The sequence below is a fragment of the Myotis brandtii genome, unplaced genomic scaffold (genome assembly GCF_000412655.1).
Source record: "Myotis brandtii unplaced genomic scaffold, ASM41265v1 scaffold133, whole genome shotgun sequence".
Classification (NCBI taxonomy): domain Eukaryota; kingdom Metazoa; phylum Chordata; class Mammalia; order Chiroptera; family Vespertilionidae; genus Myotis; species Myotis brandtii.
Genome location: NW_005354718.1, coordinates 3,155,599 through 3,169,200, shown reverse-complemented (window position 1 = coordinate 3,169,200; position 13,602 = coordinate 3,155,599). Strand labels below are relative to the sequence as shown.

The window sequence follows — 13,602 nt, the reverse complement described above, 5'->3', positions numbered from 1 at the left end:
GTAAAACATGCTTAGAACAAAAGTCAATGAAGAGTTCAAAGAGGCTTGTTTGAAGGGGAGTAGGGAAAGGAACTTTTCTACTAACTAGAGACTACTTTGGCATGAATTATTCCTGTGTTGATAAAATAGCAGGGAGGAGGAGGGGGATGCAAGGATGTAGCCTCGGAAGTAGCTTATCTTGTCCTGTAGTTTGAACAGAAGGGCTGTTTGAATCAGAGGAGCCAATAATCTTGTGGTTTAATTACCAGGTGCTTCTCATAAATTGTGGAAGGCCAGAGCAAAGGAAAGGACTTTTTCTGTCTTTACAGCCTGTATGCTATTCTTTAGTTTTATTATGTATAGTCTTTTCTCACCTGTTTTTTTATCTAGTGGTGTTTTGCCAAGTTACACAGGCTACATATTTTGAAGCTACATACATTTCATTGTTTTTGGAGGATTTGCAGCTCCTTAAAATTTGCATTATCTTTCACTTTACTTCTGTGCTTTCTCATATTTACCATGTCTCTGATCTTATACTTTTGTGGGTATGTTATATAGCTTTCCATGAAACTGGCAGGACCATTTTCATGATCTCTTAAAGCCATCCCATTCAAAGTTCTAACATAAATAGTAGTATTTTTGCAGCCAAGTTTCCTTGCAAATCTTCTCTTTAGGGGCACTTCTCTTTTTTTAAACTTTATTCTTTATTGATTTAATTTATTTTACTTATTTTATTTTATTTTATTGATGTCAGAGAGAGGAAGGGAGAGGGAGAGAGAGATAGAAACATCAGTGATGACAGAGAATCATAGATCGGCTGCCTCCTGCATGCCCCCTACTGGGTATAGAGCCCACAACCAGGCGTGTACCCTGTCCTGGCTCAACCACTGAACGACACCAATTGGGTTAGGGGTACTTCTTACCAGCTTTTATTTAATTAATCCTGCCTCTGTATGGTTCTTCTGAGTAGTTCATAGCAAGCTAGCAATATCCTTTTACATTCCCATAAATTCTGTTCAGCACATCAGATTTTAATTGAACCTTGTAAAAGTGTGTCATTTAAACATTAATTTGAAAAACCAATTTAAAACAAAAAAAGTAAAAGGTTATAACTCTAGGTATGCTGCTTTTGTAAGAACCAAAATATGTTCCTAGGTGCAGTCATGTTTATTTGTCATGTTTGCATAAAGTTGGAATCTCTACTTTCTATAACAAGAAGCAAAGTAAAAGGTAATGTTGACCCTCCTTCCACCCCAGACAGCAAATCACTTCCAAATCTTCCAATGCCTTGGTCCACTAGAATATTGTGTTCCAGACTAAGTTAATGAGGCGTTTATGATTTCGTAAGGTTCCTTGAGGTTTCTCTTAAGGTGGGTTTTGAAAAGAATCTAATACTCTTTTATTTTTGCTTTTGCTATTTTCTACCTTCCCCCGCCAGGTTTGCTTTTTATTCATAGTTCAATCTTGGTATCTTTCAAGGTTTAAACCATGAATTTTCTCCTTGGTGGAACTATTTTGAATATTGCCTTTTGATATCTCTAATGTTGTTATTCCTTATCTCTCCAACTAGAATGGAGTCTTTTTAAGGGTTTTACTAATTTTCCCCCTCCTATTTCCATCTTTGGCCTATCACAGTGCCATGTAGCATTGTATTTAAGTGCTCTGCTCAATAAATATTTGAATGATAATAGAAGACTGGTTTTAATTTAGAACTGCTTTATTGTTTCCAGATTTTTCCCTACAGAAATCCAGGTTTTAAAGCAGTGGTTCTCAACCTTTTGGCCCTTTAAATACAGTTCCTCATGTTGTGACCCAACCATAAAATTATTTTTGTTGCTATTTCATAACTGTAATGTTGCTACTGTTATGAATCGTAATGTAAATATCTGATATGCAGGATGGTCTTAGGCGACCCCTGTGAAAGGGTCGTTTGACCGCCAAAGGGGTCTCGACCCACAGGTAGAGAATCGCTGTTTAAAGCATAAAAATAGATACAGTTTCAAAGTTTAAAAACTGCTTAACTGCTTTTTCTTTTTGGGGTAACTTAATTTTATATGAAGAATATCCAGTTGTTTTTGCATATATTACTTCATTACCTTCTGTTCAGAGAAGAGATGGTCTATGAATATCTCATTTTAGCAGAAAATAAATGGGGTGGTGGGGTTTATCTTTTATTCACAAAGATTTTTCTTTTATAGTTGATGGAGAACCTTGTGATGTATCTTTGAATATAACGTGGTATCTGAAAAGTGCTGATTGTTACAATGAAATCTACAACTTCAAGGTAAGGAACGTAAAATTACAGACTTTTCTTGGGCTTTAGAGATCATCAGGTCCTAATCCAAGAGAGGAAGACAAACTAGAGTCGCTTCCCAAGTTGCAGACGTAGTTAATTGCCAGGAGTTCTCAAACTTTCTAGTCTCGGAATTCTGTAACAATTTAAATATTATGTAGACTCCAAAACACCTTTGTTCATATTGTATTTATATTAAAAATTAAAACTGTGCTCACTTCGGCAGCACATATACTAAAATTGAAACGGTGTGGTGAAGATAGCATGGCCCCTGTGGAAGTATGACATGCAAATTGGTGAAGTGTTCCATATTTTAACAAAAAAAAGAAAACTGAGAAAATAGAGAAATATTTATTCATAATAAATATTTATTCAGCAATAGTAAACTCACTGCATGTTAATATAAAAAAATTTTAATAAAAAAACTAAAAAAAACACACCAGAAGAGTGGTATTATTTTGTATATTTGCAAATCTCTTTATTTAATGTCTGGGATAGTAGAAGACAGCTGGAATCTTGTATCCTTTATTCAGTCTGTTTCGATGTTATTTTGGTTGAAGTCTGTGCACAAACCGTAGGCTCACACAGATATGTAGTTGGAAAAGGGGAATAATATTTTTTAAATGTTTTCAGTTAATTGTGGATATTGTTCTTTGATTCAATACCCAAATGTAGCAAGTGGAATTTCATAAAGGTTAGTGGTAATGTGGAATCTGAAACCATGTCAGTGAACTTTTTTTTTTTACTCTGTTATAGTAAATTAAATTGGTGTGTTTTTACTTTGAATGGACTTTTACCCATCTTTGATTTTGTAACATCATTCATTGGTCATTTAGAAAATACTGGTTGGTTAAATTATATAAACTTTCCAAATATTTACTCATTTTACAATTAACTCGAAATTATTTTTATCAGTATCACCCTTCAGTTTCATCAGAACCTCCTTAAGTATTAGAAGTTGTTAAGCTTATGGTGAGGCAAATAGTAAGTTTCCCAAAATTCCAGTTTTTACTTGAAAATTTAAATTTTATCATTGGCAATGAATATTGTCAGTTGTCTTCGTGAAGTGACAACTTCCCTTTGCCTATTTTCAAGAAAATATCTTCCAACTAACCAAGTCTGAAAAACTAGTTTGTCAGTCATTGTTTCAAGTAAATGAAAAAAGTAGACAGTTTAGCTTGTAAGTTAAAACAATTGCAAAGTGCTTTATCTTGACATAATCATTTATAGTATTTTGCACATTCCCTATTTTGTCTCATAGAATATTAAAAAGGCATGTACTCAGAGGTTCAGATTTAAGCCCTGGCTGGGTAGCTCAGTTGGTTAGAACATTGTCTCAGTAAACCAAGGTTGTGGATCAATCCCTGGTCAGAGCACATATAAGAATCAATGAATGATTGCATGGATGGGTGGAATAACAAATCGATGTTTCTCCTCTCTCACTCTCTTTCTCTCTCTCCCCCTCCTTCTCTCTCTCCCCATTCCTCTCTCTCTCTTAAGTCAATAAATAATTTTTTTAAAAGTTCAGATTTAATAACTTTAATAATGATTACTGCTTCATCAAAGACATTCTTACATAAAACTAGCTTTTTTAAAAAAAAAAAAATTGCAACTTTGCCCTGGCTGTTTCGTCTCAGTGGATAGAGCGTGGGCCTGTGGACTGAAGGGTCCCGGGTTAGATTCCGGTCATGCTTCATCAAAGACATTCTTACATAAAACTAGCTTTTTTTAAAAAAAAAAATTGCAACTTTGCCCTGGCTGTTGCGTCTCAGTGGATAGAGCGTGGACCTGTGTCCCGGGTTAGATTCCGGTCATAGGCACATGGCCAGGTTGCGGACTCGATCCCCAGTGTGGGGCGTGCAAGAGGCAGTCAATCAATGATTCTGTCTCATCGTTGATGTTTCAATCTCTCCCTCGCCCTTCCTCTCTGAAATCAATAAAATATATAAAAATAAATAAAAAAATGCAAGTTTGTGACTATGAAGAGTACAATGAGTACTAGTACAGGTAGGTGCCATCGCCTTGGTTCCTGATAAGGGGCAGCAGTTTTATTCATCATTACTTTTGTACTATTAGTAGAAGGCAAATAACATGATGATGATGGCAAGCAAATAACATATGATGATGAGGAAGAAGAGGAGGAGGAAGGAGGGGAGGGAATAGTTTTGACCTCTTAGACCTCATAAACGAAAGGGGCCTTGGACCATACTTTCAGAATTACCATTGTACACTGTACTTGAGCATTGAAGATTTATGGCTCCAGATGGATTTTTTTAGGCCTTTTTCATTCTTTAATTTTATTTTATTTTATTACATTTCTCCTACTATTCTTGAGGTTTCTTTTCAAAGATAATCTGACTGGTCTTAAAAATATCTACCATTCAGTCAGTTTTTCAAACCATAAACATTTTAAATCTCTGCCTAATATTAGGGTTTAAATTATCTTTTTGTGGTGTTAATTGTTTTTTGCATTTGTTATACAACATTGGATAGGATTAATAGGAGGAGGACTAAAGCACTGAAGAATTTAGAGAGATGATAATATCAGAATATAATTTGAGCCCTAACCAGTTTGGTTCAGTGGATAGAGTGTCAGCCTGCAGACTGAAGGGTCCCAGGTTCGATTCCAGTCAAGGGCGTGTACCTTGGTTGCGGGCACATCCCCAGTGGGGGGTGTGCAGGAGGCAGCTGATCGATGTTTCTCTCTCATCGATGTTTCTGGCTCTCTGTCCCTCTCTCTTCCTCTCTGTGAAAAAAATCAATAAAATATATTTTAAAAAAAAGAGTGTAAAAATTATTTTGGATTGTCATGGGACAAAATTATGGAAATGACAAGCAGATAGAGATGTGATATTGGACCTTAGGAAAAAGAGGGCGAGGTTAGGCATGTAGATATCAGAAAAATACACAGAACTGATTAGTGAAGCCACAAAAATGGAGTTTTTTCAGAGTATCAGCAGTGGACTGTTAATGGCTTCAACAATTTTTTGCTCTATCTTAGCTTATGAGCACAAGTATATCTTTTCATTGGTGGTATTAATTTAGTCAAGTAACTCTTGTTTTATATACAGTGGGGCCTTGACTTACGAGTGTCCCGACTAACGAGTTTTTTGAGATACCAGCTGTCTCTCGGCCGATTTTTTGCATTGAGTTGATAGAGTAATTTGAGTTAAGGAGCTCCTTAATGAGCTCGGTCTCGGAATGAATTAAACTTGTAAGTCAAGGCCCCACTGTATATATACTGGTATACACACACACACACACACACGGGGGAAAAGATTCACAGCTATCAAAGTTGAAGAAACCCATGTACTTATTTTACCTCACATCCCTGTTATCTCCATATTTGTTAGCTATATTATTTTTATGGTACCCTCCTCACCTTTTCTCCCCCTTTCCAATCTGTTTACCTTTTCCTTTTTTCACCTTATTGGTCTGGCTAGAATCTCCAGTGTGATTTTGAGTAATAGTAGTAAGAGTGGATATCCTTGTCTTGTTCCTGATATTAAGGAAGAAGCAGTCAGTCTTTTACTGTTACGTATGATGTTAGCTATAGCTTTTTGGTAGATGGCCTTTATCAAGTTGATGAAGTTCCATTTTATTCCTAGTTTGCTAAGAGTTTTAATCATGAATGGATGTTGACTTTTGACAAGTGATATTTCTGCATCTATTGAGATTGTAAAAATCATATAAGTATATTTTCTTGTAACAAAACCCTCTGCAGTGGTTCTCAACCTTCCTAATGCCACGACCCTTTAATACAGTTCCTCATGTTGTGGTGACCCCCAACCATAAAATTATTTTCGTTGCTACTTCATAACTATAATTTTGCTACTGTTATGAATCGTAATGTAAATATCTGATATGCTATATGTGTTTTCCGATGGTCACGACCCACAGGTTGAGAACCGCTGCCTAGAGTCTGTTTCCCAGTTTTGCTAGAATTTTTAGAGGAACTACCCTTTCTTTAGAGTCTAACACTATTAGAGTCTAGGATACTATTATATAGAGTCTTTATTTGCTGTTAATTTTTAAAATAGTAAACCCCAAACTATATTTGTATAATAGGTGATCTATATGTTTTAAATATCTTACTTGTGAAAGTAAGTTAAATACTTTGTATTTTTTTATTTTTCCAGACAGGAGAAATGGAGAAATATTTGGAAGACCTTAGGGAAAAAAGGGGCTTGTCTGGGAAATATCAAACGTCATCAAAATTGTTCCAGAACTGTAGTGAACTCTTTAAGGCACAGGTAATGTTTGGTAGTAGTTGGAGGGAAATAGAAAAGATGAAAAAATGTAATGCCAGTATTTTTGGTGATATCTATTTCCTGCTCCTCAGTTCGATCTTCTGACAGAAATAAGTTAGAAGCATGTTTGGATTGGTGCATAGCCAGTCACTTACATAATTTCTTATCATAAAAAAGGATGTACTTTATTTGTGTGTAAAAAGCAAACCCCAATTTTTTTTTATATTGGTTAAGATACATAACATAAAATTTACCATTGTAATAATTTTAAGTGCACCATTCACATTGTTTTGCAATTATAACCAGTAGTCATCTTCAGAACTTTTTCGTCTTCCTGAATGACACTTTATAACCATTAAACAGTAACTCCTACACACACGTTCCTGGTAACTATTCTACTTCCTGTCTCCATGAATTTGACTACTCTAGATACCTTACAGAAGTAGAATTATAGCAATATTTGTTTGGCTCCTTGCACTTAACGAGGTGTTTTCAAGGTTTATCCATATAGTATGTATCAGAATTTCTTTCCTTTTTAAGGCTGAATAATGTTTCCTTGTACATATATAACACATCTTGTTTAGCCATTGATGGACATTTGAAATCCACAATTTTTAATTATTTTGTCATCTCATCTAATTGGTATATCCCCAGAAAAGTCAGCATTTTTAGATTTTATTGCTACAGACCTGAAGTGAAAGGGTTGAATTTTACACATTTAAGTGGGATTTATATTATAAAATTATCTTCTCTTAGAAATAGGATCAGACACAAATTTTTAAACAAAAATATATCTTTTAATCAAAAATTATATATCTTATAGGTGTTAAAAATAGTTACTGTAACTATAGCCTTTGCTTTGTGTTTACTGAATTTAAATATTGCTTCAGAATACTTAGCAAATTTCCTTGAAGAGGCAAGGAAGTTCATGGAGAGCTAGGTTTTCTGTCTAGTTACTAGAAGTAGTTTATTGATAAGGCTGTAATGAATAATAGTAATAAGCAAATGAAGTAATTGATAATCGAACTGTAAAGATTGAGTTCTTATTATAACTTGGATTTTATGCACTTGGAGGAAAAAGAAAATATCTTGTAGTGGTGGAAGAATGGTAGAAAAAGAAAACTAGGAGCTATGTGATATTGAGTAGGGGGTTTTCTGTTTGTTCTCCAAATTTTTCCCCCCCTCTTCCCCCCAGGCTAGGAGAATCATTCAGCTTTTGCTGGATTTCATTTGGAAAGCTACCTATTGTATACTATTGCCCGAAGTTTCCTAATTTTAGATCTGCTATAATCTTTCCAGGGTGTTGGCATATACCCCTATTGGTAAGGTTTCCTCTCCTCAGTCTAATGCAGTGGTTCTCAACCTTCTGGCCCTTTAGATAGAGTTCCTCATGTTGTGACCCAACCATAAAATTATTTTTGTTGCTACTTCATAACTGTAATGTTGCTACTGTTATGAATCGTAATGTAAATATCTGATATGCAGGATGGTCTTAGGCGACCCCTGTGAAAGGGTCGTTTGACCACCAAGGGGTCACGACCCACAGGTTGAGAACCGCTGGTCTAATGTAACAGTTGAAATACGTGCTCTAATTACTCTGGAAGTAAAATGCCTCACCTGCTGATAACTGGTAAGAAAGGTAAACGTTATAATTAGAGTAGGTTTTTTATAGCTAGGGAGTGTGTGGCGGTGGAAGGAGCAGTGGACCAAAGAATTAGGAACCTTAGGTTCAAATCCAGAGCTTTGTAGCTTTGAGCCACATTTTCCTTATCTGCAGAATGATGGGGAACTATAAGATCCCTCCATCCAAAGCATATATCTTTTATCTAAGGTTTGGCATTCTTAAATATCTATAATTCTTATAGCAGAATTGAGTGGCCAGTTTGCTTTGGTAGTATTTTTAGTTCCCAGCAGGGTTTTATTCACTCGTTTGTGGTTAATTGAAAATCTTTTGTTTGTCAATGTCATCTATACTAATAAATGGGTAATATGCTAATTAGGGTGGACGTCTTCCGGATGACCTTCCGGACGTTTTTCCAGACAAAGCTGCAGCGGCTGCAAAGGGCCGAGGCTCAGGCTGGCAGTGGCAGCAGCAGCGGGGTAATGGGGGCGGCACTTTCCCCTGATCTGCCAGGTTGCCTCCCGCAGGGGGAGGTCAGACTGCAGCTTAGGCCGGGGGCTGAGGCAGAGGAGGTTAGGGGCGATCAAGCCGGCAGGGGGTCAAGGTAGGGGCAATCAGGCTGGCAGGCAGAGGCAGTTAGGGGCAATCAGGCAGGCAGGCAGAGGGGTTAGGGGCGATCAGGCAGGTAGGCAGAGGGTTTAGGGGTGATCAGGCAGGCAGGCAGGCAGGTGAGTGGTTAGCCAGTGGTCCTGGATTGCAGAGGGTGTAGGCTGGGCTGAGGGACTGCCCCTCCCCCCGTGCACGAATTTCGTGCACTGGGCCTCTAGTCCTATATAATAATTCTTCTATATAATAAAAGGGTAATATGCAAATAGACTGAATGACAGAACAACCGAACAACCAATCAAAGTGTAATATGCTAATGATATGCTAAGGCTGCTCAACCGCTCGCTATGACATGCACTGACTACCAGGGGGCAGATGCTCTGACTGGTAGGTTAGCTTGCTGCTGGCGTCCGGCCGATTGGGACTGAGCGAGATGGGCCAGACACGCCCTGGAGCCCTTCCAGGCCCGATTGTGTACTGGTGGGGTCCCTCAGCCTGGTCTGTGCCCTTTCGCAATCCGGGACCCCTCAGGGGATGTCGGAGAGCCTGTTTCAGCCCAAACCTGCAGGCCACTCCCCTTGGGAGGGCACCAGACGCAAGGCTCATGGCTGGTGAGTGCTGCTGCGGTAGCGGGAGGTTCTTCCGGGACTGATTGGGTGTGAGCCCGCAGCAGGCACAGTAGGACTGGGATGAGCGGGAGTGGCAGGTAGAAGCTGCAGGCAGCATTGGACTGTGGTTTTCGGCCTGATCCCTGCAGGCCACTCAAAGGGACGCAACCCGTGCACAAATTCGTGCACCGGGCCTCTAGTGTTATTATATTTACTGTTTTAACGTGTTTTGCTTTAACCATTTTTATGGCTTTAGAAATATACTTTTATTATATATCTTTAATTTTAACTTTATATTTCTTTCATAGAGCTTTTCTGGGGATTCTGTGCATCGATTGCCTCTTTTAGGAGAAAAGCAGGAGGTAATTGTTTTCCTTGTTAAATATTTCTAGGAGTAAAGTAAAATTTTTGAATTAATTTTCTTTTTTTTTTTAATGTTTAAAGGCTAAGGAGAACGGAACAAATCTTACCTTTACTGGAGAAAAAATTGTAAGTGTAGTAGGAAATTCAGCTTTCTTATGTTTGTGTATTTTGAATTATCTTGATATGCTAACATTTAAAAAGAAATAAGACTGGAAGCTGTACACCAAAATGTTGATAATGATTGTCCCTGGATGGTGATATGAGTGATTTTTATTTTCTTCTTTGTGTTTTCTGTATTTTTCATATTTTCTGCAATCATTTTGTATTGTTTTTGTAATTACTATCCAATACATATATTCAACTTTGCTTTTAAAAATAAAAGCAAAGGTGACAGGCAAAAGAATATATTTGAGATCCAGGAAGAATTGCAATCCTGGGAATCACTGATTCTGGCAGAAACCCAGATAGTGTTCTGATTAGGAGGTAAAAAGGGGTATTTATGAGAAAGGGAGGTGGGAAATGATATGAATTGAAGCAAGGAATTCCTGTTGATGTTAATAAATCAAGGAAGGAATTTCTATAAGTGCAAATAGGCTAAATTATTCTTTCATTCTACATCAGTGGTTCTCAACTTTCCTAATGCCGTGACCCTTTAATACAGTTCCTCATGTTGTGGTGACCCCCAATTTCATTGTTACAAATTGAACATAATTAAAGCATAGTGATTAATCACAAAAACAATATGTAATTATATATGTTTTCTGATGGTCTTAGGCGACCCCTGTGAAAGGGTCATTCGACCCCCAAAGGGGTCGCGACCCACAGGTTGAGAACCGCTGCTCTACATGGTGGTGCTAATTCTAAAGAATGTCTTTAGTTTTCAGTCTGGTAGTCTGGCACTCTGCCTTTCTGTTAGCTTTGCAAACAGTTGTTTAGAATACAGTGTTGATTTGGCCCATTCCAAAGATTTGAGGAGTAAGATGTGCAAGGCAATTGCCCTGGGGTGGCAGCTCTAGCTTCATTTTGAAGTGGTTCCGGTTATATTATTTTTCACAAATAATACTTGTAAATAGGAAGAAACTTTTAAGAAAGAATCTTCAACTCCACCTAAAATTATCTTATAATAGAATATAACTGGAATAGATAGTGAGATAGGTTGAAGTCTATACGCTTAAAAATTTCATAATTCACAATAACTAATTAATCAAAACTGCCAGTTAAAAATATAGAAGAAATAATATAGTTATCCATGTTGGGTCATGCTTTTTACAAAACTGATTAAAGCTTTTAATTTATAACAACTTTATTAAGACATATACATATCTCAGAATTTACTCTTTTAAAACATACAATTCAGAGGTTTTTAGTATATTTACAACCATCAGTTATTATCTGCTTCCAGAACATCTTCATCACCCCAAAAAGTAATGGCATAGCCATTAGCAGTCACTCCTCATTCCATCCTTCCCCCAGCCCTAGGCAACCACTATTCTTCTGTCTTTAAGGATTTGCCTGTTCTGTTCATTTCATGTAAATGGAATCATGCAATTTTTGGACCAATGTCTGACTTCTGTCACAATTTAAAACTGCCTTGACTTTTACTTTTTTGTTGTGCAGAGCCTGAAGATCAGCCAGAGGTGAGTGAGTAGGGTCTTCTCAGGTCTCTCTCAGTCATGTGTGAACAGTCTCACACATACATGCACGGCCCTGCATGTACTCCTCGCCTTCTAGATTTCCAGGGATAGCTTAGAACTCTTCAAAACGCCTATGGACATCTTAATTCCAATTTTTTCTTTTTAAGTTTTTAGTCAGCCTCTTGATGGCCTCACCTAGTAACACTGGTGGGGGCACCTGGGATCTTTCACACTTGCTAAGTGTTTTTGAGAGTGCCCTGAGTACAGGGTCCTTCCCACTGAGTGAGCTGAGTGAGGCCATATAAATGTTAAGCCCTGGGAATGGAGCTTTTCAGCACCTTGCAGAGACCTCTGGGTTTTACGGGGCCTCCAAACTTGTTTTTCCCCCCAGTGGTTGCCAAACTTCTATTTTTCACAGTTGTTACAGTTGTGAGCATTTTGGTTTCAGGGACCTTGGAATGGGCATAGGATTAGGGTGAACAAAAACACCACAAGCTTGCTTTTTCTACTGGATTCAGCTACTTTTCTTACTGAGATTACTCTTCAGTTATTTATTTTTCTTCAGGAAACAGTTGTAGAATTTCCAGAGTTCCAAAAAAGTTAATTTTGATAGTTTTTGCCCATATTCTTGTGGCTTTTATGGGTGAGTGTATTTTCAGAGTCCTTATTTTGCCATTCTAGAAGTATTTCCACCCTTCCTCCCCCTATTATAATTATACAGAATTTTAACCTAAAAATTAGGCATGGCAGACTTCATTACTTTTTTTTTTTTAAGCGGAGAATGTCCATTGGATTTTTTCTTATTGCTCATATGTATATATTTAGTACTATAAAAATTTTAGAAAATATACATAAATGAAAAGAAAATAATCATCCATAATACTACCACACACTGAGACTATAAATATATTTATCTTGTCTTTTGTCTTTGTGCATATTTATATCTAATTTATTTAAAAATAGGAATCTTACAATATGTATTACTATAACTTTTTTAGCTTAGCAATATAACTTGGACATCTTTCCGGTTCAGTAAATATTTATGGCATATTTATTTAAATGCCTGAATGGTATTTTATTGTTATGAATACATTGCAATTTGTTAATAGATCCTGGACACTTGTGTTTCATTTTCTTGTAATTTTAAACAGCACTGCAGTGAATATTTTTGTAGATATATTAGTCTTTAGATTTAACAATTTCTTGTTGGTGAACATTTTGCTTCTATAACTTGTGCCCTGGCCGGTGTTGCTAAATGGTTAAAGCATTGGCCCATGCACCAAAGGATGGCAGGTTTGATTCTCAGTTAAGGGCATGTACCTGGGTTGCAGGTTCCATCCCTGGTGTGGCGGGAGGCAACCAATCGCTGTATCTCTCCTACATATTCTTTCTTCCCACCCCTACTCCCCATTTGCACTCTCTCTAAAAATTAATGGAAAAATATCCTTTGGTGAGGATTTAACAATAACAACAAAATCCTTTGTAATTTCATTTTCTAGCCGTTTCCTGTGATTATACAGAACATACGCATATTAATAAAGATGAGATTATATTTTATATACTGCTATGTAATTTTTTCTTTTTACTTGACAAATTAGTACATTTAGCACTACTTCACCTTTTTATGTCTGTGTGCTATTTCACTTTATTGGAATTTTTGTAATTAACACCCAGCTGATGTGCATTGGGTTGTTTCCAGATTTTCACTGTTATGGATAAGGTCACATTCATAATGTCTAATTATATCCTTTTTTTTTAAATTCCTCACCTGAGGATATTTTTCCATTGATTTTTTTTTTTTTTTTTTTCCCAGAGAGAGTAGAAGAGAGAGGGAGAGACAGAGAAATGTCAATGTGAGAGAAACACATGGATTGGTTGCTTCCTGTATATGCCTCACAAGGGCCCCGGCCAGGGAGGAGCCCACAACGTAGGTATGTACCCTTGACCGGAATTGAACTCAGGACTCTTTGGTCTGCAGTCCGACGCTCTATCCACTGAGCCAAACTGGCTAGGGCTGTCTAGTTATATCTTTGTGCACATTTATAATATTTCTTTGGGCTAAATTTCTGGAGGTGGAATTGTTGGGTCCAAGTTCCTGTATGATTTTTAAATTCTTCTTTTATGTTTTGCCAAAGTGCTCTGGAGAGAAACATTGTAGAAATTTGTTGTTAAAAGAAAATCAGACGAGGTTCCCTATTTCCTAACAAACTGGCTATTTTAATTTAAAGCATTTTATGCAGTTTGGTTA

General features: G+C 37.1%; 1 protein-coding gene across 7 annotated transcripts in view; it reads left to right on the top strand.

The window, feature by feature from the left end:
- Window positions 1-13,602, top strand: part of TMEM87A (transmembrane protein 87A) — a 45,537-nt gene that overhangs the window by 3,228 nt on the left and 28,707 nt on the right. For all 7 annotated transcript variants that reach the window (XR_001360934.1, XM_014534835.1, XM_005860299.2 and 4 more), the window contains 4 exons: window positions 2,178-2,263; window positions 6,412-6,525; window positions 9,666-9,719; window positions 9,802-9,846. Coding sequence is in view for 6 of the 7 variants with exons in the window: in XM_014534835.1 (XP_014390321.1) it covers window positions 2,178-2,263; window positions 6,412-6,525; window positions 9,666-9,719; window positions 9,802-9,846 (299 nt within the window). In the remaining variant the exon portion in view is untranslated. The remainder of the gene's footprint in view (window positions 1-2,177; window positions 2,264-6,411; window positions 6,526-9,665; window positions 9,720-9,801; window positions 9,847-13,602) is intronic.